We start from the raw sequence: 26,958 nt of genomic DNA on the forward strand, positions 1-26,958 counted from the left end.
CTCATGAATGAATGTTGTTTTGCACCACAGTAAGCGAAATTCCAACAATATATTAGGGGTATGTAAACTATCAAGTTTGGTAATCTGCGCCGACAGAAGAGGATGTAAACAAGTCCGATGACCTTGCTGGTTGTTTCTGGAGTCTGTTTCCATGTCATCGCATCAACTGTTAAGAAACCAACTACCTCCGTGGTCTAATGGATAGAGTGTCCGCCCTGAATGGGGGAGGTCGGTGGTTCGATCCCTGGCAGAGTCTTACCAAAATACGTTACAGCATTAGAATCTGACTGGTACTCAAAGTTAACTATACTTAGTCTTACGTCGACATATAAATGCAATAATCTTGAACGCGACGTTAAAACGAAGTTCAAATTTAACCTCACCTCACCTCATTAATCCTATTTGCTTCCTTATAGTGCCGACCGCCTCTGTGGTCTAGTGGTAGAGCGTCCGTCGGGAGCGGAAGGTCCGGAGTTCGATCCCAAAAGACGTTAAAAGATGTTACTTGTTGTTACCCTGTATTCATGTTAAACTGCGGCATGGTATCTCAGTGTGCTAGCACTATAAATCGGCATCAGTCCGGAATAGTACAAGCAGCCACACCCACGTGCATCCACGTCGCTATATAAGTGCAATAATCTTGAATTGAACGCGACGTTAAACCCCATTTCAACTCAACTCAACCTTATAGTGCCATTACTTCCTTCCTAATATCGCCATTACCTGCCTGAAACATAATCATAGTAATCAATATATATTAACTTACAGTTGTGTTTGAATGGCTGTTACTCGCAACGTTCAGCAGAACCAGTATTTCAAAGAGGTGAAAACATGATTACGCTCCTTCCAATATAACAGAAATGTCTTTTGTTACATCAACATATTGCTGTGAGAATGGAAAAAGCAGCTCTCTTATTCTGCAAAATCGAAATGTACAACAAAATCGAGGACAACAATATAATACTGACACCTGTTCACATGCATTTATAGAACATATTTCGTTTTATTACCCAAAACTATTTTTGTTATAAATAAAAGATTTATCAAATGGAATTAAAATGTTATATATGAGTCAAGTGTATAGAAGCTGGTTTCAGGTAATGTTCATTTTAACTAAATTTGCACCTAGGGAGAAAAAGAAACGGGTAAAGACAAAAGAGTTTAAGACTATATAGATTCGATCTGAAATGGGTATAGGGGAAGCAACTCTGGTAGACTCACAGGAAGTGTATATTCAACATGGCCGCCGGTGTGAAAGAAGTTGATACGGTGGAAGATTTTAATAAATTGCTGAATGATGCCGGCGGGTGATTATAGTTTTGAGTGTTCATCAATATAAATGCAGTTTTAAACTCTTAATGTCTGTTTAAAGCAAGCAAATCGAGCTGTGAAGAATATGTTAGTGATGTGTAAAGCCTTTTTTATGTCGGCTGGGCATTTCGTTGCATAAATCAAATAGCCACTCGGACCAGTGGGGCAATGTAACATCGTGTTATTATGCTCATTCTTGCACAGGAGTAATAGGCAGGAGACATGTAGACCACTTTTGACGTTGCTGTGCATTATTTGTTTTGGTTGTTATCGATCTGTGAGATCAGAATGTCCGCATAATGAGACTGATATACCGAATTTTGCTGATTCATATGTGTGCTATTGTACATGGTTCATGTTGTACCTGAAGACAATTCGTGAGAATATAACTTGCGTTCCAAGTTTCACTTGTCGTCAGAGGTGTAAAACTGCACTCTGGTATTTAATAACCAGTACACTTCACAAGACATACTTTTTTTAAATTACAAGACATTACAAGACATTACAATAAGCAATCATACTTGCACTGACTTGGTCTGGGACAGGTAACTGGGATACTCGGATCTGTACGTGGGTCCTGAGTGGGACCCGGGTACCCATAGAACTACCCAGACCGTTGGCTTGTCACGCGATGTATTGTTAAATACAATAACAATAAAAGTCGCTTACATTTTGTTCTGACTATGCACACATTGTTTCAGACTTTATGTGTTTGAGTGAAGATATAACTTCAGTCAACTTAAGTGTATGCATGTAGTGATCGTTTTATACGTTTTTCTAAATTGTATTTGCCATGGATCCAGTAAAACAATTCCCAATCGGACATTATGTACCCAACTCTTGAGACCTACAGTGGGTACCTGGGATAGGTTGGGTATTAGTGGGTCGAGTACCTGGCCCATAAATTTGAACTCATCCCTGCCCTAGCACTGATCATGTCAATAAGCATTGAAGAAATCTTAAACTAAGATAGTGAAGGGGCAAAAGTTTTATAATGATCAGTAATGAGGGACTACTGCACTTTAATGCTCCACATTGAGTAGTGGAGGGTCATAGTCGTGCTGCCAACGTGAAGCTACATTTGACCACAGGAGCATGGGATAATTAGTCCTCGTTTACCTACATCATATTGTTTACATTTGTTCACTATTTCTGCAAAACTCCAAATTTAATTAAAGAAATGGGCAGATAAAGGCCTACCTCAGACATATCAGATTACATTGTACTCTGAATATTGTATGTAGGTGTCAAATAAGAAAACTTATGAACTAAACTGAATCTTCAATTTAACCAATCCAGTGCTAATTTCAGCTGTTGAGTAAGGATAACTTCACTCAAAGTCTGCATGAATTAATCGTTTTATTTGTGTATGTAAATAGTAAGTGCCATGGCTCCGGTTAAACAATTCCAAATCAGACATTATGTACCCAACAAGAGAGAGAGATTGTTCAAAGCAATTTTATTCAAAGCAGCAGCACTAAGACTGAAAAAGTTATGTATTTTTAAGTTCTAACTTTTTTGTCTTCTCTGCGTTTTCTCTGTTCTCTCTACATGTTCAGTGATGTGACAGCCTGTACAAGATTAGAATGTAATATTGCCAAGTTTAGACAGGCAGAGATAAACAAGTAGTTTGCTTGCTTGTCTTGACAAAGATCCAGGTTCGATTCCTGACATGAAGCAAGTTCTTCGTGTTCACTGCTGGCATATTCAACATGTTCAAGATATTGCTGGAATATTACTAAAAACATCTGACAAAAACATTCTGAAATTGACTACGTGTTTTACAAGTTTTAGTCATGGTAACTGTTTTTGACTTGTCAGCAACCTGGTGGTGGTGCACTTCGCCGCTCCCTGGGCCCCACAGTGCCAGCAGATGACAGACGTGATCGGGGAACTGGCCAAGGACAACCAGCTGAGTCAAGTCAGGTTTGTGCAGGTGTGTAAGTTAATACTGCAGCAATAACGTGAGAGTGCAGGTACAGGTTTCATTTTTTAACCCTTGGTTGCTAATAAACATGGTGCACAGGTTACAAATTAAGTTAAATTAAGCAACATCGGTCATTGAGAGTCCTTGGATGGGTGAACGCATTTCGTCCGCTTGGCTCCTGAGAGTTTCTAGGGTTTCCGTCCTGTCTCACGCTGAAGCACATGAACCACATGTGGTGTCTCCTTGGGAAAGTGACTTTGTTCAAAATGTGCCTCTGTTCACCCAGCAGTGAATGGGTACCCGGTAGGATGAGGTGGCAATGGGTTGTTAACCTTGCGCCTAACAGGCAGCTTGGGTTGTATACTTCTCTGGGAACTCAGAATAATTCTTAAGTGCACATTGATCCAGTGACCGGGGTAATAATAGCGCTTAGAGCATGTCCCTGAGTGGTGTTGAAATATGCGCAATATAAATAGTCCATATTAAGATGGGAATATAATGTGTTCTAGTTGGGCTGGGGTGTCAACTGACAATAAGGACTTGGAATTAAATAAAGATACTGTTTGTTCATGAACAGTTATTTCCCTTCAACAGACTTTATTGTATGTGCATTTAAAATTGTTTCAGTCAGCAGCTGAACGTCGTAATAATGAAAGTAGTTTTAACAGGACTCATCCCTACCTTTATAATCATGCTAATGAAACTGCTTTTCAGAGAAATGTATCAACCTGATCTAAATGTATGCCTTTTTTCTATACAGCTTTTAGGATGTAGTTGATAATTCAGTGAGCAGAATTTGTCCAATTGAAGACATTTCTTGTTATAAAAACTGAACCAAAAAATTGAGGGATCATGAATATTTTGGGGGATAATCACTGTCAAAAACAGAACATTTTGCTCGATTTTGGCACATTTTTCTCCCAATTTGACCGTTTATTATTTTTCTTATGACATTTTTTTTCATGTCATTCGATAACTAGTAGAATGATCAATAACTGTACTTAATTTTGTTTTATTATTTTCACAAATAACGCTTGTAGAGACATTTTTGTGCAACATGCAGAAATCCATGGTCCACTGACAGGCCGTCACGAGTGACCCCCTCTCAGGTGGTCACTTGTACGCGAGACGGGAGAGCCGTCTCGCGTACACGTTACGTCCTCTACTGATAATGTTTGTAGTGAAGACTGATGACACAATTTCATAAAAATATCACCTAAAATATTCATGATCCCTAACTTTTTTGTTCAGTATCTGTAGCTGACAGTTTCATATATCTTTGATTATTGAGGATCAATATTGATGTTGAAATTAAACTTTGTTGGTGTTTCCTTCCAGCTGGAGGCGGAGAAATTAGCTGAAATTTCTGAAAAGAACAACATCATTGCAGTTCCAACATTCATATTTTTCAAGGTAGGCTTCAAATGTTGACTTTCATTTACATGTATTAGGAGTTGATACTCGGTCTGCACCTGGACCAGCCTTGTGGGTAGTCCGTGGATAAATCAGTTCCAGATGGACAGTAAGTTATGCTTGTTTTTAGAGACAAGTCAAGATGACCTGATGATCCGGCTCTGTGACTGATAGCATGATTTGTTTGGTTTTGACTCAATTGTTTAGAGGATGTGGTGATATAGTTGAAACTGAAATTGTAACCAGCATTCACATGTTCCTGTAAGACACAACCTCGATCTTGGCGGAAATAGTGACCAAGAGGTCGTGTGCACTACAGCTCATGTTGCAGAGTTGCCTCCCTTTGGTTATTGATGTTCATTGATGACATGGTTAGGAGTTGCTACTCAGTCCTCACCTGGGTCAGCCTAGTGAGTAGTCCGTGGATAAACGAGTTCCAGATTGACAGTACAATAACACATGCTTGTTGTGAGAGACAAGTCCACGGCCCGTTCCACAAAGCGATCTTAGCGCTTCGACTGCTGTGAGTGTATGTTAAAGTATGGGAGTTACGATCATCTTAGCACTAAGATCGCTTTGTGGAACAGGGGCCAGGTGACCAGATAATCCGGTTCTGTGCGCTAATCATCCATTTAGCCACTGATTTGTTTGTTTTGGACTCGATTATTTAGAGGATGTGGTGATATTGTTGAAATAGTTCTGACTACAGTGATACATGGTGGTAACCAGCATTCACATGTTCCTGTAAAACACAACCTCGATCTTGGCGGAAATAGTGACCAAGTGGTCCTGTGCATTGCAGCTCATGTTGCAGAGCTGCCTCCCTTTGGCTATGCTAGCATCCTGAATTGCTGCAGTGATAATCCTGGTCTATCAGCTCCATACTATGCTCGTGGCTTTCCCAAAAGGGTTAAACACAACTTTTCTCTTCAGTTTTAACACTGGCATGAAGCCTAATTCTCTCACTTTTTGTTTTGCAGGGTGGCAAGTCAGTTGATAGATTAGATGGCGCCAATGCTACAGATCTAACAAAGAAAGTCCAGAGTTTATCCAAGGGTGGCGCTGTTGCTGCTTCCCCTCCTCCACAGCCACAGAAACAGGTGGGGGTGTAGAACTGTGACGATGTCATTGGCTTGCTGTACAATGGTTTTTGTCTTGACGAAAGTTTTGAGTGTGTACGTGAATGTTCAGGGATGTGAATAGAGGACCCGTGAAGATACGGGGTAGAATAGGTCTTCAGCGGCCCATGCTTACTGTATAAGGCGACTATGCTTGTTGAGAGACGCGACTAACGGGATCAGATGGTCAGGCTTGCTGACTCGGTTGATGCATGTCATCGTATTCCAATTGCGTTGATCGATGCTCATGCTGTCAATCACTGGATGGTCTGGTCCAGACTTGATATTTACAGACCGCCATCGTGTAGCTGAAATATTGCTGAGAGCTGGGTTAAACAACAAACAAAACAAACAAACTTTATTTAATAGAGCCATGCATGATGAATACAAATTGTTATTCTCTACAGGATCTGAACACACGTTTAAAGCAGCTGATCAACTCCGCCCCCGTCATGTTGTTTATGAAAGGAAATCGCCAGGAACCACGATGTGGTAGGTCACAAGACAAATCCTATCCTCAAACTATTACCTTTGTTTGATGGTCCCAAGGACACTAGAGTTAACACTACCTTTGAAATTCACACCAATCTCATTAAAATGAGGTCTTAGTTCTTGCTCCCGTTAAACAAAGATCTGAGGACATCCAATTACGGGTCACGTCAGACCGATCTTGCACGAACTTTGACCAACCAATCAGAAGCATCTTTCTCGTGCTTTACGGCACTAATTTCAAATTGGCGACTAGGCTTCGTAACATATCTTGACAAATTCTCGATTACAAATTTGAAACCTAAACGAAAGAACATTCTTGAATGGCTAATAGATGGTCTAGATTGTATGGATTCAGTCGTTAAACCTGTAACTATTGTTTGGAATACCCTGTGTTTAAGTTTTCGAGGCTCTATGATTAGAAATCACAACCCGACTGTCACTTTCATGATCCGGTAGGCGACGCTCTGATTGGTCGGATGAAAGGTCGTTCTGACGTGACCCCTAATGGGATGTCTTCAGATCTTTGTTTAGAGGTAGCGAGGACTAAGGTCTGATTTTAATGAGATTGAAATTCACACTAGTCCATAACATCATGAACTGCAACAAGATTATGTTTCCATGTTGCGCGTTTCACTATGGGCAGTTCTTGAAAGCAGATAACGCTTGTGTGATGTTGACAGTATGGTGGACCTTTTGCTGGTGGTGTTGTTGTCTGCAGTGTTTGATGCAGATAATGGGTCAATTGCAATATTGTGGTCCCCACTTAGGCGGTTTGGGGACCGAAATACTGCAGTCTACCCCAGACCATGCCTGTGTTATGTTGACAGTATGCCGGTGTTGTTGTCTGCAGTGTTTGATGCAGATAATGGGTCAATTGCAGTATTGTGGTCCCCACTTAGGCGGTTTGGGGACCGAAATACTGCAGTCTACCCCAGACCATGCCTGTGTTATGTTGACAGTATGCCGGTGTTGTTGTCTGCAGTGTTTGATGCAGATAATGGGTCAATTGCAGTATTGTGGTCCCCACTTAGGCGGTTTGGGGACCGAAATACTGCAGTCTACCCCAGACCATGCTTGTGTGATGTTGACAGTATGGTGGACCTTTTGCTGGTGGTGTTGTTGTCTGCAGTGTTTGATGCAGATAATGGGTCAATTGCAATATTGTGGTCCCCACTTAGGCGGTTTGGGGACCGAAATACTGCAGTCTACCCCAGACCATGCCTGTGTTATGTTGACAGTATGCCGGTGTTGTTGTCTGCAGTGTTTGATGCAGATAATGGGTCAATTGCAGTATTGTGGTCCCCACTTAGGCGGTTTGGGGACCGAAATACTGCAGTCTACCCCAGACCATGCCTGTGTTATGTTGAAAGTATGCCAGTGTTGTTGTCTGCAGTGTTTGATGCAGATAATGGGTCAATTGCAGTATTGTGGTCCCCACTTAGGCGGTTTGGGGACCGAATTACTGCAGTCTACCCAAGACAATGCCTGTGTTATGTTGACAGTATGCCGGTGTTGTTGTCTGCAGTGTTTGATGCAGATAATGGGTCAACTGCAGTATTGTGGTCCCCACTTCGGCGGTTTGGGGACCCAAATACTGCAGTCTACCCCAGACCATGCCTGTGTTATGTTGACAGTATGCCGGTGTTGTTGTCTGCAGTGTTTGATGCAGATAATGGGTCAACTGCAGTATTGTGGTCCCCACTTCGGCGGTTTTGGGACCCAAATACTGCAGTCTACCCCAGACAATGCCTGTGTTATGTTGACAGTATGCCGGTGTTGTTGTCTGCAGTGTTTGATGCTAACTTCCTTGTCTTCCAGGGTTCAGTCGACAGATCGTCAGCATATTACAGGAGAAGAATGTTAGTTACAGCACCTTCGATATTCTGTCAGATGAAGAAGTTAGACAAGGTATGTGTGTTTTGTTTTCGTGTTGCTGCAGCAGTCTATCCTGGTGGTGAGAGGCAACTAACTGGGTTTGGTGGCTGATGGGTCAGGTGGTCATTGCACCCTGAAGACATGGATCATTGCGCAAATAATTGGTCACTGGATTGTCTGGTCCAGAGCATCCAGACTCTATGATCTACAGGATGCCACTATATAGCTGAAATATTGCTGAGGGGTGCATTAAACAACTGCAATAAAACTACAAATAGGTATGTTTTGTGTTTAGGGATTCTTAGGCAGAATTGGTCCCCAGTACCCCATGCTTGTCTCCCCATGGGTTTCCTATGTAGAACAGACTCCAGTCCCCTAAGCTTGTCTCCCCATGGGTTTCCCATATAGAACAGACTCCAGTACCCCATGCTTGTCTCCCCATGGGTTTCCTATGTAGTACAGACTCCAGTACCCCATGCTTGTCTCCCCATGGGTTTCCTATGTAGTACAGACTCCAGTGCCCCATGCTTGTCTCCCCATGGGTTTCCCATATAGAACAGACTCCAGTACCCCATGCTTGTCTCCCCATGGGTTTCCTATGTAGTACAGACTCCAGTGCCCCATGCTTGTCCCCCCATGGGTTTCCTATGTAGTACAGACTCCAGTGCCCCATGCTTGTCTCCCCATGGGTTTCCTATGTAGTACAGACTCCAGTGCCCCATGCTTGTCTCCCCATGGGTTTCCTATGTAGTACAGACTCCAGTGCCCCATGCTTGTCTCCCCATGGGTGTCCTATATAGTACAGACTCCAGTGCCCCATGCTTGTCTCCCCATGGGTTTCCTATGTAGTACAGACTCCAGTGCCCCATGCTTGTCTCCCCATGGGTTTCCTATGTAGTACAGACTCCAGTCCCCTATGCTTGTCTCCCCATGGGTTTCCCATATAGAACAGACTCCAGTACCCCATGCTTGTCTCCCCATGGGTTTCCTATGTAGTACAGACTCCAGTCCCCTATGCTTGTCTCCCCATGGGTTTCCCATATAGAACAGACTCCAGTACCCCATGCTTGTCTCCCCATGGGTTTCCTATGTAGTACAGACTCCAGTCCCCTATGCTTGTCTCCCCATGGGTTTCCCATATAGAACAGACTCCAGTGCCCCATGCTTGTCTCCCCATGGGTTTCCCATATAGAACAGACTCCAGTACCCAATGCTTGTCCCCCCATGGGTTTCCTATGTAGTACAGACTCCAGTGCCCCATGCTTGTCTCCCCATGGGTTTCCCAGGCTGAACAGACTCCAGTGCCCCATGCTTGTCTCCCTATGGGTTTTCCATGTAGAACAGACTCCAGTACCCCATGCTTGTCTCCCTATGGGTTTCCTATGTAGAACAGACTCCAGTACCCCATGCTTGTCTCCCCATGGGTTTCCCATGTAGAACAGACTCCAGTGCCCCATGCTTGTCTCCCTATGGGTTTTCCATGTAGAACAGACTCCAGTACCCCATGCTTGTCTCCCTATGGGTTTCCTATGTAGTACAGACTCCAGTACCCCATGATTTTCTCCCCATGGGTTTCCTATGTAGTACAGACTCCAGTACCCCATGCTTGTCTCCCCATGGGTTTCCCATATAGAACAGACTCCAGTACCCCATGCTTGTGTCCCCATGGGTTTCCTATGTAGTACAGACTCCAGTACCCCATGCTTGTCTCCCCATGGGTTTCCCATATAGAACAGACTCCAGTACCCCATGCTTGTCTCCCCATGGGTTTCCTATGTAGTACAGACTCCAGTGCCCCATGCTTGTCTCCCTATGGGTTTCCCATATAGAACAGACTCCAGTGCCCCATGCTTGTGTCCCCATGGGTTTCCCATATAGAACAGACTCCAGTACCCCATGCTTGTCTCCCCATGGGTTTCCCATGTAGAACAGACTCCAGTACCCCATGCTTGTCTCCCTATGGGTTTCCCATGTAGAACAGACTCCAGTACCCCATGCTTGTCTCCCCATGGGTTTCCCATGTAGAACAGACTCCAGTACCCCATGCTTGTCTCCCCATGGGTTTCCCATGTAGAACAGATTCTGGTACCCCACGCTTGTCTCCATATGGGTTTCCCATTTAGAACAGACTCCAGTACCCCAGGCTTGTCTCAATATGGGTTTCCCAGGCTGAACAAACTCTTGTACCCCATGATTGTCTCCCCATGGGTTTCCCATGTAGAACAGACTTCCAGTACTCCATGCATATCTCCCCATGTAGTATAGACTTCAGTACCCCATGCCTATCTCCCTGTGGGTTTCCCATGCAGAACAGACCCCATTAATCTATGCTTGTCTCCCTGTGGGTTTCCCATATAGAACAGACCCCAGTACCCCATGCTTGTCTCCCCGTGGGTTAGAAATTGGACATTTTTTGTACGAGGTTTAGGAATAAAAAGATTTCTTTATGGCCAGGGATATACTCAAGCTTCCAAAAAACCTTGTGTCATAAGTGGAAATCTGCAGTGAACATGTTCCTTTGCCTCGTTAGGTTAGCTTTGCCCTTTTAGGGTGTGGGTTCCTTTGCCATGTTTTGAGGTGTTTCGAACATGTCCAACAGAACAAAGGGTGCAGATACATTCTTCTACATTTGATGCATAAATTGTTCCATTAAAGTTTGGACTTTCTGTGTCATGTGTATTTGAACATCCTTGGGTATTGTTTGAAGCCCAGCTGTTAAGTTAGACAAAATATGACTCAATAATTATGGACAATACTTAGGCCCAGGGCTTGACTTGTGTGCAGAGATGCTGTTGTACATTGTATATCATGTGTTCTCCAGGCCTGAAGGCGTTCTCCAACTGGCCCACATATCCCCAGCTTTATGCCAATGGGGAGCTTCTGGGTGGCCTTGACATTGTGAAGGAACTTGTGGAAACGGGAGAGCTGGAATCTCAGCTGCCGGTCCAGATCAAGCTGGAGGACAGGTGAGTCACATGACCAAGTCCTCACACCCATGTCCTCACATCGAAGTGCTGATATGTCTTGCTTTTTGTCATGTATCCACTAAACATGATATATCTGTCTTGCTACAGGTAGGCCATGTGCCTATCAGTAGTTGAACATTGTCAATACTTCATATGGTTTGTAGATACGACATTCTTTCATCAATACACGCCGCTCTCCATAAATACACTACCCTCCTCCACCAATACAAGACCTCCTCCATCAATACACATAGACCTACAATGGGTCAGTTTGTGGACTTTTACAGAACCCGTTTAAGCTTCCACCCAAAACATTTCAATTAATAAAACATGATAAAATCCGAACTGTATTTTAATACAACTCTGGTATTTGCTTATTACTTAATGCTGTATAACATGTGATATAGGTTTGTAAGCTGCAGGATCATGAAGACGATATGACGTATGTCATGTATATACACCATGTAGCTATGGTATAAGCAGGTAATGGGAAACAAGTGCAATAAGTTCTTATAATTCCTGCTTTATTCATAAACTGCCACTTGCAAGATTGCATGTAGAGTGATAATCAGTTTCTGTAAAAGAAGCAACATATTTTAGTTCTATAAATATATACTGAACAAAAACAATTAGGGATCATGAATATTTTTGGGATATTTTTATGAAATTATGTGCTGTCTTCATTAAAAAGAAATCCCTATAAATATTCATGATCCATGACTTTTTTGGTTCAGTATGTATGTAGATTATCAGTGTGAGATGGTAGAACAACCACTGAAATATTGCATGGAATAAATGATGCAGTGCAAAGTGAGATAAGTGAGCTTATTGCCTTGTTTCCCATTCCAGGTTGTCCCCACATGTGGACAAGTCCACCCAACCCCTTGCCCAGAGCACCAGTCAAAACCCTTCTTCTATGTGCTGTGAAACTGTCAGCCAATCAGAAAGTTCCTCACAAAGACTCTTGTCAGATGATGACAGTTTGAGGGACTTTTACAGTGAAGTGAACAAAAAGAGTGATCTGAACAATGAGAGATTTGATGAAAGAGACTCCTCTGAAGACTCTTCTGAGGATGAGGAGGAGGATGTTGACGAAGAAGAGGGGGAGTCTCTTCCTCTGTGGCTTCAGGCTGAATTGAATGATGATGACATATCTGAAATGCCATCTAAGGGCAGGGGAAGGGGAAAGAGAGGGAGAACTGCTGATGCTCGGAGACGAATCCAGAAACTAAACCAGAGAGAACGGAGGGCTCTGATCAGAAGTGATCCTTCTCTATTGTCAGCACAAAGAGAGAAGGAACGTTTGCGACAAATGATGATACGGCGGAGAGATTCGCTCATTTTGTCCCTGCCCGTAGACCCTGGTATGTCCATTCATGATGCCAACAAGATGTTGATGGAGCAACAAAGGGCAGCTGGAGTTCCAGAAGAGGACATCACCTCGCTTCAGATTGGCCGGGAAAACTTCCACACCATCGGTGAGCTGAAGCTCAAGATCGAGGGAAAGAGGGCAGTGGACAGAGAGAGGACGCGAATGAAACGTGCTCAACTGGATGAGAATATGAGAGAGGGCATGAAGAAGGCATGCAGAGAGAGGATGCGAGAGAAGCGAGCACGTCTGAGAGAGTGTGACCCAGCTGCTGCAGCTGCTTATAGAGAAAGGGAGAAAATACGCAAGAGAATTGAAAGGAGGAGGAATGCCATGTTGCTGTCATTGCCAGACGAGAGTCTTCTTAACCCTTCCCAGGAAGCTAAAGAGGAAGCTAGAGAACCTCCTCCTGTTTTGCCTTTGCCACTGGCACCAGAGTTCTCTTCAGCTTTGTTGGTTCTGAGAGAAAACCTGATGCGAAAGCGGCAGGAGCAGAAAGAGAGAGTCCGCCAGAGGAGGGCTGAGCTACGGGAGAAACATCCTGACCTAGCTGCTGCACTAAGAGAGAAGGAGCGGATCAGGAAGAGAATAGAGAGAAGGAGGAACAATCTTTTGCTAAATCTGTCACCTAATGCTCTCCTTCAGGCAACCCACTCCATGATGGGGCAGACCGAGAATGGCTGCATGGACAGATTACACCCTGGATTGAACCATGGATTAGATATTCCACAATCTTCCCAGCATGCCTTGGAATCAGACTCTGCTCATGTGTTGAAGGAAACATCAGAGATGGACCTTCAGTCCAGGCTGTCTGCAGATCAGACTTCGCCCACATCATCAGATAGCTCTTTCAACTCCTCTTTACAAGATTCTGTTTCTTCTGATGCTGGCAATGTGAGTTGGATATCAAACATAGAGAAATTGAAGAAAAATGCCGAACACAAAAAGGAATACAACAAAGAGAGAATGCGTCAGAAAAGAGCCAGAATAAAGGAGAACCCAGAAGCTTTTGAAGCAATGAAAGAAAGAGAACGGATACGAAAAAAACATGAAAGGTTAAAAAAGAGAGAGTTTAGGTTACTTCCTGGTGTGAACGAACCCTTAACTTTTAGTTATGATGTCCCACAGTCTACACCATCATCCACAGCAACGCTTTCAAACTACGGAGACAATGAAGGATGCCAGTCCGAGCACTCGGCAGGACAAGATGGCAGCTCTGATAGGCTGACTGTCAAACAGGAGCCTTCAGATGTGTGGGCGGACTACAGCCCTGCTGTACAGCACAGATCAGGCAGTCAGTTGCCTCAACATTCCCTGAACTTACAACCACCTGAAGATGTCAGTATGATGAAGGAGGGGTATGTTGATGGGGAAAACCTCCATGCTGGTGATGTGAGGGATGAGGTTGGTGCTTCGCAAGCAGATGACGGTGTGCAGGGGGTTGTATGTGAGAAGCCTCTAGCATCTGGATGTGATAATGTACAGTCTTGTAATAAGGGCTCTGATGACTGTGATAATGTTGTTGATCCTGGTGTACTTTATGATGAAAGACTTGTTAAAAGGGAGCCAGATTTAAGCTCGGAGATTAATCAAACTACAAGATTATGCTCAGGTGGATGGGGAGTACGAAGGAGTGGTTCTGATGGGATGGAAACTATGAAAGGCCATGGAGAAGCATGGGAATCTATTGATGGAGGTGTCCTCAGTTCTCTTGGGGATGGAATTAATCTGAAAGAGGATGAAATTGATGCAACTCTTTCCAAAGACACTCGTGGGACCAACAATGTCATCAACCACACAGCTTCTCCAAGAGAGCTTAACATGGTGTTTCAAAGATCTCAACAGCGCAAAAGTTGCACCCCTGTTAAGACTGATCAGTGCCCTCTTTCCTCTGACGTTGCACATTCATCTGAGACAGCTGAAGATTGTGTGAGGCCTGACCATTGTTTCAACACTGATGGCGCCAATGTGGAGCCTGATGGTAGCCGTGTGAAGCAAGATGGCGGCATTGCACAGCAAGACTGCATCAAGACAGAGGAGCATCAGATGGGACCAGCTTCTAGTGAGAGAGCTGATTTGAGGTAAGATGTTATTATTTGTGTTTCAAAGGTGATTTGTTATCCATGTCAGCGTTAGAAATTGGCACTAGTCCTGTAGTCCTTACCAAACTGCCCAATAGTAAAGGTATCCTTAGGACGAGTAGAAATTGGCCCATTTTAAGGGTTTTGCTACATGTTATCAATATAAGGACTAGTGGACAAAAACTGTTAGTTTCTAACCCTGCATGTTAAGAGCTGATACAGGCATACGTATTCGCCGTAATAAGTGCCTAGGGTGCTCTAAAAATTAGAAATAGGGGGCTCTTATTAGAATATTATTTTGGTGAAAAAAACAGAGTTGAAACATCGTAAATTTCGTGGTTTATGCTGACAGCCTGAAATGTTTATATATGACATATATTTTTCCAGAATTTAATTGCCCATAATTAAGGGTGCATATAACACATGAGTGCGTAATATAGACGAATAAATAAGTCTTGTGTACATTGATCCATCGGAAGGGGTGCTAATTGGGATTGTTCACTAGCCAATATATTAGCAAATATTGCTGTGGGCACTTATAACATCAAATACGGTATGCGGTTTGAGAGGTTTCTATGCACCTATGGATTTTTTTATGATGAAAGATTTCTTATATTTGTCATGTTTGTTTTTGATGGTGATTTTGGCTGTCTTGGATTACCATAATTATGACATGCACAATTTCCAGTATGATAAACTGACTGTCCTGCATGGCTAGTACATCTGAACATTTACCATCATGTTTAATCTGAAGATATTTCTTCATAACAGAAAAATGAAATAAGGTGTATTCATGGTAACACTGCTTCATTCAAATAATCATCTGTGTGAGTGAACTGAGTATGGTTTTACACTGCTTTTAGCGATATTCAAACAATATCAGGGTTGGGGACACCAGAAATGGACTTCCCATTGTACCCTTGTCGGGAATCAAACCTGGTACACTTTAACCATTAGGCGACCCCGCCGCCCCAATCATCGGATATTCATAACAAAATATATGTGCATGTACATGGCTGTGTGACCCTGTGGGACCACAGGTTAGAGTTGGCACCTAATGCTCTATTGCTTGTCGTAAGAGGCGACTAAACTGGCGACCTGGTTAATTAAATGTCATCATTCCTGACAACATTGGCGGCTGCTCATTGAACATGTTATATTAAAAACTGGTTTGTCTGGTCCTGACATGTTTATTACCAGGCTGGAATATTGCTGACCCATACACTCATGAAGAAACATTGTAAAAGCCTCTCAAGGGTCGTGTTAACCCCTGGCCCATTGGCCCATGGCCAGTTAACATTACAAAGGGCTTGCTGAAACGTAAAGTAGAAAGCCTATCTGGCTAGTCAAGATTTCAACCCTTCTTCATGTATATTTAAGTTTTTTAATTGGACACAACTGCCAAATTGTGTAAATTCAAAATATTTAGGGGGGTGAGGTCGTGTGAATGGTTAATGCAGTGAAAGATATATCTCAAGGGCATGTCAGTTGCTACATAACCTCGTGTTCGGTCATTTTGTAGCCTTGATCTTTTAGCAGTGGGTCAGTAACATTGGAGAGGGGCCAATAAGTTCTAGGAGCAAGCCCTGCTGGCTACATATGATTTGTTGTTAAGTCTGCCTATTGCTTTGTTCCCGAATACACATTAACTGCAAGCTTTGCTCTTTTTCAGTACCAGTGGGTCTGGTATCCCTTCATTCTCCAGTGTTGAGGAGGAACGAGACTGGTTCCAGACTCAGCTGTGCCGACTTCAGACTCGGGTTGCAGACACAGATCCTCAAGCTGAAGTAAACCCTCCAGCACCATCAGGTCCCCGAGGAATCTGTAACACCAGCAGCACACCTTTCGACTCTCCTTCCGTGGCATCCTTCAACTTCTACAGCAGTAGCCTGGCAGGCTTTCCTACAAATCTGTTGCCTGATGCTCCGAAGGTGCCTGTCGCCTCTCCTCGATCCTCGGTACCCATGAATGACCACCTGTCGGGTATTGCGGAGGTGACTTTAAGAAGCTCCCTGGAACAAGTCACAGCTCTGGCCGGGCCGGAGGTGATGCAGGAGAGGTTGCAGCAGATGGTGTATTCAGCCAAGCAGGCACGAGAGAAGGCCAACGAACAAGCCAGGAGGAGGCGCGAGAAGCTGAGGAACGACCCGGCAATGAAACACAAGTACGAACAGATTAAAGCCCGGGACATGGAACGCAAGAGACAGCAACGTGCTAAGGAAGCTGAAATAAGGACAGTGTTCCCAAATTACAATGAAGACCGGAGAATTAAAGATAGGGAAAGGAAGAAAGTGCTTAGATTGAGAAAAACTGGAAATTCAAATAATTCTGGAGACATGCCTGCTGTGTCTCCGTTTCCAAGGGAAATATACCCAAGAGAGGGACATCACATGTCCACTACCCCAGTGTCTGCACCATCTCTAGCGGGTGTGAGACAGGACATAGGCGACCCAGCACAGAACTGTCTGCCATCCATGTATGCCAGTTATGGGGTCAATTCTCAATATGCTCCCTCACTGCCCAACATGCAACCTCACCCATACCTGTCTGTCCCAGATGGACCGGCGTCGAGTCAGCCTCCAGACATCAAACCTGTCACAGAGAACTACAGACTTACCAGCCACTGGCATTCTGTATAAAATCACTCCATCAACTGTAATACACTGATGAAAATAAATCTAATAAAAGATTATTTTACTTTAATGACACATTTTGCTGATGTTTATACGACCGATGTTCAAAAATCTTCTGGGTCCCTTATTTTATTTGTTACATCAGGAGGACCTCTGGACTAACTTTGATTTTGAACACTGCTGACACTTGAAGATGATTGGTCCAATTGTTACCATGGTTACCATGTGAAATGACAGGCTACAGAAGGGAGTGGGTGCAGGCATAGATGTCCGTATGTCCTTGTTTATCAAACAGGGGTGGGATGGGGATTAGATGGTCAAGATGGCTACTGAGGGTAGAGAACACCTGGGATGATGACCAGTGGGATGTGCATGTACACACCTGATTTAGTATTCTTGAATACATGCACTATCATTCACTGGCTATCCTGCTTTGATCGAGGGTGTTGGGATATCCATGTGATATTGCCTGGTCACATCTTGAATACGTACACTATCGTTCACAGGCTATCCTGCTTTGATTGAGGGTGTTAGGATAGCCATGTGATATTGCCTGGTCACATTAAGAATATGTACACTATCGTTCACAGGGCATCCTGCTTTGATTGAGGGTGTAAGGATAGCCATTTTATATTGCCTGGTCACAGCTAGAATATGTACACTATCGTTCACAGGCTATCCTGCTTTAATTGAGGGTGTTAGGATAGCCGTGTGATATTGCCTGGTCACATTAAGAATATGTACACTATCGTTCACAGGGCATCCTGCTTTGATTGAGGGTGTTAGGATAGCCATGTGATATTGCCTGGTCACATCTAGAATATGTACACTATCGTTCACAGGCTATCCTGCTTTGATTGAGGGTGTTAGGATAGCCATGTGATATTGCCTGGTCACATCTTGAATACGTACACTATCGTTCACAGGCTATCCTGCTTTGATTGAGGGTGTTAGGATAGCCATGTGATATTGCCTGGTCACATTAAGAATATGTACACTATCGTTCACAGGGCATCCTGCTTTGATTGAGGGTGTAAGGATAGCCATTTTATATTGGCTGGTCACATCTAGAATATGTACACTATCGTTCACAGGCTATCCTGCTTTGATTGTGGGTGTTGGGATAGGCATGTGATATTGCCTGGTCACATCTTGAATACGTACACTATCGTTCACAGGGCATCCTGCTTTGATTGAGGGTGTAAGGATAGCCATTTTATATTGGCTGGTCACATCTAGAATATGTACACTATCGTTCACAGGCTATCCTGCTTTTATTGAGGGTGTAAGGATAGCCATGTGATATTGCCTGGTCACATCTAGAATATGTACACTATCGTTCACAGGCTATCCTGCTTTGATTGTGGGTGTTGGGATAGCCATGTGATATTGGCTGGTCACATCTTGAATACGTACACTATCGTTCACAGGGCATCCTGCTTTGATTGAGGGTGTTAGGATAGCCATTTTATATTGCCTGGTCACATCTAGAATACGTACACTATCGTTCACAGGCTATCCTGCTTTGATTGAGGGTGTTAGGATAGCCATTTTATATTGGCTGGTCACATCTAGAATATGTACACTATCGTTCACAGGCTATCCTGCTTTGATTGAGGGTGTTAGGATAGCCATTTTATATTGGCTGGTCACATCTAGAATATGTACACTATCGTTCACAGGCTATCCTGCTTTGATTGAGGGTGTTAGGATAGCCATTTTATATTGGCTGGTCACATCTAGAATATGTACACTATCGTTCACAGGCTATCCTGCTTTGATTGAGGGTGTTAGGATAGCCATTTTATATTGGCTGGTCACATCTAGAATATGTACACTATCGTTCACAGGGCATCCTGCTTTGATTGAGGGTTTAAGGATAGCCATTTTATATTGCCTGGTCACAGCTAGAATATGTACACTATCGTTCACAGGCTATCCTGCTTTAATTGAGGGTGTTAGGATAGCCGTGTGATATTGCCTGGTCACATTAAGAATATGTACACTATCGTTCACAGGGCATCCTGCTTTGATTGAGGGTGTAAGGATAGCCATTTTATATTGGCTGGTCACATCTAGAATATGTACACTATCGTTCACAGGCTATCCTGCTTTGATTGTGGGTGTTGGGATAGGCATGTGATATTGCCTGGTCACATCTTGAATACGTACACTATCGTTCACAGGGCATCCTGCTTTGATTGAGGGTGTAAGGATAGCCATTTTATATTGGCTGGTCACATCTAGAATATGTACACTATCGTTCACAGGCTATCCTGCTTTGATTGAGGGTGTTAGGATAGCCATTTTATATTGGCTGGTCACATCTAGAATATGTACACTATCGTTCACAGGCTATCCTGCTTTGATTGAGGGTGTTAGGATAGCCATTTTATATTGGCTGGTCACATCTAGAATATGTACACTATCGTTCACAGGCTATCCTGCTTTGATTGAGGGTGTTATGATAGCCATTTTATATTGGCTGGTCACATCTTGAATACGTACACTATCGTTCACAGGCTATCCTGCTTTGATTGAGGGTGTTGTGATAGCCATGTGATATTGCCTGGTCACATCTAGAATATGTACACTATCGTTCACAGGGCATCCTGCTTTGATTGAGGGTGTTAGGATAGCCATGTGATATTGCCTGGTCACATCTAGAATATGTACACTATCGTTCACAGGCTATCCTGCTTTGATTGAGGGTGTTAGGATAGCCATGTGATATTGCCTGGTCACATCTAGAATATGTACACTATCGTTCACAGGCTATCCTGCTTTGATTGAGGGTGTTATGATAGCCATTTTATATTGGCTGGTCACATCTTGAATACGTACACTATCGTTCACAGGCTATCCTGCTTTGATTGAGGGTGTTATGATAGCCATGTGATATTGCCTGGTCACATCTAGAATATGTACACTATCGTTCACAGGGCATCCTGCTTTGATTGAGGGTGTTAGGATAGCCGTGTGATATTGCCTGGTCACATTAAGAATGCTAACACCATTGTGCACATTTTCCTGCCTTGGTTGAGAGCATTGGGATCGTTGGCTAGACTTCATGATGCTAGATACTTCTTGGATGTGATTTCACTACTGCAGGTCAAGGGACTGCAATGTGAAGCAGCATGCACTCAAGTGCCAAAATCTTGGCTCTGTTTTTATGACAAATACAGGTTAACTATTAATGTATGTACGTTATACATCATCATCATTCTGAGGAAAAGATGTTACTTGGTTTGTCAGCACCATACCTTGTTCATGGGTCTCATCAAAGTGTTAATGTCGTGGCTTTACTCCAACATTAAGCTGACACTTGTATATAAACATTAACTGAAATAATGTTCAAAGTCGAATTAAACCCAACTCACTCGCTCACTCACTCACTCACTCACTCACTCACTCACACTCACTCACTCACTCACTCACTCACTCACTCACTCACTCACTCACTCACTCACTCACTCACATTATGAGGCCTTAGGCTGTGCCATAACTGAATGCCATACAAATTTTTATCTTTTAACTATGTATGTTTAACATACATAAATATAAATGGACAACTCTGAATAAATATCACTATGCAGAGTTTTGTCCCTTGGCATGCCATAAGCCTATAATTGTGGGTTCAAATCCCAGTGTCCCCAATTATGTTTCTAGATTTGTCCGCACCATACCCGTGCCCTTGGGTTTCACCGAAGTGGTAAATGTCTGAGACCTGCATCCAAGGCCGTAGTTAACTTTTTTTGACTGGGGGGCAAATAAGATTATTCATTTTTTATAAAAGTTAACTTTCACAAGGAAAAATGTTTTCTGTAAAAAAACTGCCCCCCCCCAGCTGGCTACGGCACTGCCTGCATCACTTCAGACTTTCCTCCCACATTAAGCTGACACTCCATGATGTAACTTGAATACTGTTCAAAGTAGCGTTAAGCCCAGCTCACTCACTCACTCACTCACTGACACACCGAATAAATATTCAAGATGTCAGTTAATGACATTGCATCCAAACCTCCATTACCATAGTTCATGCAGATGGCCCCTGGAGGGCTCTGTGGAAGGACAGGCAGTAACTCGCACAGAACTGGCATTATCAAGGCCATGTTCCCGAGGCAAGGGAGTTAGGTAACTGACTATAAAAGTCCAATTTCCATCCTTTGTCAAACTAGGCTGGAATAATGGAGTTTTATTTTGGCTGGACTAACGAATCTAATCAAAATCACGTAACGTAATCGACATCCGGTTTGTAAACTTGAATGCAGATATTGGTCAATTGCAGGATTTGAAAAGTATGTGTACCGCAAACTTATCTAAATCTTTTTCATGTTTTTAATCAAGGTGCTCATGTGATTTGATGCACTTCTCGAAGTAAGACCCGTTTTGCCACAATATAGATTTTGATTATCGATCAGATCGTCTTGACTGGGTGCCACCATTTTGTTTGAAGCAAATGCAACTGATATTGAGAGGTGGAATCTGATTGGTCAATAGGATGGACATTTAAGGGACAAAACTCATAAACGCCACTGGTGGCGCTACAATTGAGGCCAGAAATTCCGGGCGCTTTCAAAATTAGAAATAGGGGACTCTTATTAGAATATTATTTTGGTGGAAAAAAAACAGAGTTGAAAGGAAAATTTCGTGGTTTATGCAGACAACCTGAAATGTTTATATACGACAGATATATTTTTCCAGAATTTAATTGCCCATAATTAAGGGTGCATATAACACATGAGTGCGTATTATACGCGAACAAATCATTCTTGTGTACATTGATCAATCGGAAGGGGTGCTAATTGGGATTGTTCACTAGCCAATATATTAGCAAAACTCGCCGTGGGCGCTTATTAGAGCGGGGCGCTTATTACGTCAAATACGGTATGTGGTTGTTTCTGAATGTGAAGGGAGTAAAGTTTGTTCCTTGCATCAGCTGACAAAGTCAGAAATTCAAGATGTCCACCAAGCAGCCATATTTGATATCTCTACCAAGCTTCTCAAACACCAAAATGTCTATGATGTTGATATTTGCAGCCGTCTTGTATACAGCTCTTTAATTTGTTCAAGAATGGCTGAATCTGACTATTTTGTCAAAAATCTCAAAATGGATATGTTGTAAAAATACAGCATGGTTGACCTGTGTACGTTAGATGGTCAGCCATTACATGAAAACGTGGGTCCAGCTGACTGCTGTTTCCGGATAGGTTAACGAGACAATACTCACATCATTTTAATGCCTGCATACGAAACAATGCCTAGCATAACAAGAAATACAATCGAAATGGTAAATCATCATGTCTAGTGATGTTTAATCGCAAATTTCACACTTTCATTGGCAAAGTTTGTTGTTGCGTTCTTCATTCACCTGAAGCTGTACAATGTTCTAAACCAACAGAAACATAGTTTGATGAAAGTGTAACCTTTACATACCAACCCCTTTCTACAGAATCTTTTTTCTGGTCCTCAAAGTTTGGCTTATCTTTGGTCATATGCAGTATCTGATGTTGCAGACTGAAGCAGCTGGTCAAGAAGGCGACGGTGATGCTGTTCATGAAGGGTCAGCCTGATGCACCGAGGTGCGGCTTCAGCAAGACGACAGTTGCCATTCTTGGAGAAACAGGGTGAGCTCTTCAAGCCCAACTCAACGTGACGGTTATGGAGATTATCACATGAGTCTGTATGTCCTGCTTGTTGCATGAAAGGGGCAGTGGGGTAGTCTAGTGGTTACAGTGTTCACTCGTCACGCCAAACACCAAGGTTTGATTCCCCACATGGATACAATGTCTGAAGCTCTTTTCTGGTGTCCCTGGGGCCGTCGGGTTTCCTATTGGTTAAAGCGTTAGCTCATCACGCCGAAGACACGGGTTCGATTCCCGACATTGGGACAAAGTGTGATATTGCTGGAATACTGCTAAAAGCGGCGTAAAACCATACTCACTCACTCACTCTGGTGTCTCCTGCTTTGATATTGCTGGAATATTGCTAAAAGCGCCTTAAAACAATACCCACTCGCTCACAAACTTGCTCACAAACTCACAAACTCGCTCACAAACTCGCTCACAAACTCACAAACTCACAACAGAGCACAGATGACCCAGGAATCTAAGGTACCAATGTGCAGACCAAGGTTTTATTGTCAGTTTAAATACCAAATGCCCTGATTATTTTTTGGAGTTTGTCAGCATCAACAAGTGACACGGCAGTATAAAACAAGTGTACATGTATATATAATTTAGGGGAGTGAAAAGTCAATGTTTAGGGTGAAAACGGTAAGGGAAACTTGATAGCCAGAACAAATTCTTGTAAGTTTTGCAAAAAGTGTTTATCCCAGATGTTACAGATTATTGTATTAATCAAATTAGAAGACGACTATGCTGGATGTCTTGCCGTTGTGGGCAGTGGTGCTTGAGGTCTAGGTCTGTTATTGTGCTGTCCCTTGCCTTGTATCTGGTGGTTGTGTTGCAGGGTGAAGTATGACACGTTTGATATCCTGTCTGACAACGAGGTGAGGCAGGGGTTGAAGACTTTCTCCAACTGGCCCACCTACCCCCAGCTGTATGTGAACGGTGAACTCATTGGGGGACTCGACATCATCAAGGTACAGTTTGATTTAGGAAGATAAATTCACTTTCCTATTTCGTGTACATGTGTGTTATGTTTGGAGTTTATTAGGATTGGGTGCTGTCTGTCCGTCATTCCATCATTCAATCCTTCTGTCCGTCCATCCGTCATGTTTAGTTTCCGGAGCAGAACTCAAAAACCATGAGAGATATCTTAACCAAATTTGGCACTGAGATAGGCCTAGTTGTGAACTGGTGCCTTTTGATAGGTTGGGATTTCTGAAAAAATTATTTTTCGAGTTTACATGGCAACGACCTGAAAAACATACAATATTTATTGCCTTGCACACAACCGAACATATCATATATATAAAATTTGTTGAAACAACCCTTTGTATACAGAGAAGCAACAAGCTGTCTAGTAAGGTTCAGTCAGACACAATTTTACTTACATGCACTTTGTGCATGCCGTCATAAATATTAGGTTGCAGTTTTTTAATAGTTTTTTTTCCATTTGTGCATGTTTAATATAGTTTAATTGTGCCCTGTAGTTATATGAGATAAAATTAAGTTTAAAGTGTGTTTTATATTTACTGTTGTGTGCTATGTGCCTTATGTTGTTTTTTTCAATTATTCGAAAAGAAAACAAGATCTTATTATCAGAAGAATTCTTATTTCCACAGGAACTGAAGGAGTCTGGTGAACTTGAAAGCACACTAAAGGGAGATAACTGAGGCGATTATCTCCCTTCCTACATCCTCGAGCACGAGTGATCTCTGACCTGACACTACCCCTTGAACTGGCACTGAGGGTGCACACTGCTTGTCAGGAAATATCCAAGTGGAGTTTACCTCTATTTTATCATTTCACAATTAACATATTTTCTTCCAGGTTTACTATTTGTCTTTCAAAGGCACATGTTAGATTTACCTTTGTACTCCAACACTATCACAACAAACTGGGCCATCAGTAGGACAACAAAAGAAACATGTTGTATTTTGAAAACGGGATTAGTTTATTGATTTAATAAAAGTCGTGTAATTAGTTCTATGCATGGAAATAAAGGTATGTACGCTTTTGTGTTCTCTGTTTCCATTTTTATCGTTCGAATCCCGGTTCGCCCTGATTATGTTTCTAGGTTTGTCAGCACCATACCCGTGCTCGTGGGTTTCACCGAAGTGGTAAACGTCTGAGACCTGCATCACTTCGGGCTTTCCTCCCACATTAAGCTGACACGCCGTGATATGACTGGAATACTGTTAAAAGCGACGTTAAACCCAACTCACTCACTCACTCACTCACTCCATTTTTATCAGTTTGGCAAATTAGTATAGAGAGAATCCATGTGTCTTCTGATATCAAATATATTGACAACTGTTGATATATTTCATGTCCAAAGACTCAAGGCTTAGATTATATTCATCATCCTAAATCATTCTTTGAACGTTTTTAGTTTGTAAACAATAACAAATGTTGTCTTGAGTGTAAAAAGTACACCTTCCCAGCTTCAGTGGCAGATAGATTAGGGATGCCATATGATTGTGGCGTCATGGTAATCAATGATGTTACAATGGTCTGCAATGCATGGTCAGTGATTCATTTTCTTACCCAAATTACTTTCCTCTTGTTTTTTAATACTAAATATGAATTTGGACGGGCTCTGCTTTGAGGTGAGGTGAGGTGAAATTGGGTTTAACATCGCGTCCAAGATTATTGCACTTATATAGCGACGTGAATGCACGTGTGTGTGGTTGCTTGTACTAGTCCAGACTGATGCCAATTTATAGTGCTAGCTCACTGAGATACCATGCCACAGTTTAAGATGAATACCCCCCTCAGACACAGTATACTGACTCCAGGCCGACCAGTCCTTGTTTTAGCCCTTTAATGCCGAACGCCAGACAGGGTAACAACAAGTACCATCTTTTAACGTCTTTTGGTATGATGCGGCCGGGGATCGAACCGTGGACCTTCCGCTCTACCACTAGACCACGGAGGCGGTCGGCTCTGCTTTGAACATTGTTAGCTATGTCAAGTTTGAATTAATTGTTGATTCACAATGCAGTGAAGGAATTAATTGTTGATACACAATGCAGTGAAGGAATTAATTGTTGATACACAATGCAGTGAAGGAATTAATTGTTGATACACAATGCAGTGAAGGAATTAATTGTTGATACACAATGCAGTGAAGGAATTAATTGTTGATTCACAATGCAGTGAAGGAATTAATTGTTGATTCACAATGCAGTGAAGGAATTAATTGTTGATACACAATGCAGTGAAGGAATTAATTGTTGATACACAATGCAGTGAAGGAATTAATTGTTGATATACAATGCAGTGAAGGAATTAATTGTTGATACACAATGCAGTGAAGGAATTAATTGTTGATACACAATGCAGTGAAGGAATTAATTGTTGATACACAATGCAGTGAAGGAATTAATTGTTGATACACAATGCAGTGAAGGAATTAATTGTTGATACACAATGCAGTGAAGGAACAGGCTGTCTGGTATCCACATTAACATTTATTAACAAGTATTTTTGAGAAGGCATCATTGTCCAGGGCTCGGTTTAGGAACTTGATTTAGTTTGAACCCAGTGCATGTTGAAATGAAAACCAAACTGCAGCAAACAAAACCAGGTTGCAAAAGCTCCTGTAGAATCCGGTTTTTGAAGATCAATTGGGTTACAGCTACATTGGCAGGCCTGGGTAATCTCTTTACGCTGAGGGGGCAGAGTGTCCCAGTCGTCAAAGGCTCAGCGATTCGCTGTGCAGAGTTGCGTCGCTTTGGCTCGCCAGAAACCTATGATTGTTGGTTTGAATCTGGTTCGTCCCGATTATGTTTCTTGGTTTGTCAGCACCATACCTATGCTCGTGGGTTTCACCGAAGTGGTAAACGTCTGAGACCTGCATCACTTCAGGCTTTCCTCCCACATTAAGCTGACACGCCGTGATATTACTGGAATAATGTTAAATGCAGCGTTAAACCCAACTCACTCAATCACTCACTCTTTAGGCTGAACTCATGTCTGTGGTGAGACAGTTAAGAGAAGCTGCTCATAAATCAACCAAGTATTATGAAAAATGGATAAAATTGTATTATTTTTATTGTTTTATAAACTTTCTAGGGGGAAAAAAGCAGACCAGAGAACATGTCATAGAAAAATTCTTGGGATAGGATATGACCTTAACATGTG

At 42.6% G+C, this 26,958-nt stretch overlaps 2 protein-coding genes across 2 annotated transcripts; both read left to right on the forward strand.

Moving 5' to 3' along the window:
* The first annotated feature begins 1,220 nt into the window (after nt 1–1,220).
* LOC124121765 lies at nt 1,221–17,255 on the forward strand. The gene is made up of 9 exons (XM_046484822.2): nt 1,221–1,307; nt 3,133–3,247; nt 4,577–4,651; nt 5,632–5,751; nt 6,177–6,261; nt 8,080–8,169; nt 10,958–11,102; nt 11,952–14,552; nt 16,225–17,255. Exons 1-9 carry the CDS (start codon nt 1,240–1,242, stop codon nt 17,189–17,191), a joined length of 4,266 nt encoding a protein of 1,421 aa, XP_046340778.2. The 5' UTR covers nt 1,221–1,239; the 3' UTR covers nt 17,192–17,255.
* Nucleotides 17,256–21,229: 3,974 nt separating this feature from the next.
* LOC124121744 (glutaredoxin-3-like) lies at nt 21,230–24,485 on the forward strand. The gene is made up of 4 exons (XM_046484802.2): nt 21,230–21,306; nt 22,702–22,812; nt 23,657–23,789; nt 24,435–24,485. Exons 1-4 carry the CDS (start codon nt 21,230–21,232, stop codon nt 24,483–24,485), a joined length of 372 nt encoding a protein of 123 aa, XP_046340758.2.
* Nucleotides 24,486–26,958: the final 2,473 nt, after the last annotated feature.

This window comes from Haliotis rufescens, unplaced genomic scaffold (genome assembly GCF_023055435.1).
Source record: "Haliotis rufescens isolate VD_foot unplaced genomic scaffold, xgHalRufe1.0.p SCAF_27, whole genome shotgun sequence".
Taxonomy (NCBI): domain Eukaryota; kingdom Metazoa; phylum Mollusca; class Gastropoda; order Lepetellida; family Haliotidae; genus Haliotis; species Haliotis rufescens.

Bases quoted from the DNA above. Each gene is read 5' to 3' on its own strand.
- LOC124121765 (XM_046484822.2), top strand. From the start codon at position 1,240: ATGGCCGCCGGTGTGAAAGAAGTTGATACGGTGGAAGATTTTAATAAA. The intron at 4,652-5,631 runs GTAGGCTTCAAA...TTTGTTTTGCAG, and splicing joins CAACATTCATATTTTTCAAG to GGTGGCAAGTCAGTTGATAG. The intron at 5,752-6,176 runs GTGGGGGTGTAG...TATTCTCTACAG, and splicing joins CTCCACAGCCACAGAAACAG to GATCTGAACACACGTTTAAA.
- LOC124121744 (XM_046484802.2), top strand. From the start codon at position 21,230: ATGGCCCCTGGAGGGCTCTGTGGAAGGACAGGCAGTAACTCGCACAGA. The intron at 21,307-22,701 runs GCAAGGGAGTTA...CTGATGTTGCAG, and splicing joins ATCAAGGCCATGTTCCCGAG to ACTGAAGCAGCTGGTCAAGA. The intron at 23,790-24,434 runs GTACAGTTTGAT...TTATTTCCACAG, and splicing joins GGGGACTCGACATCATCAAG to GAACTGAAGGAGTCTGGTGA.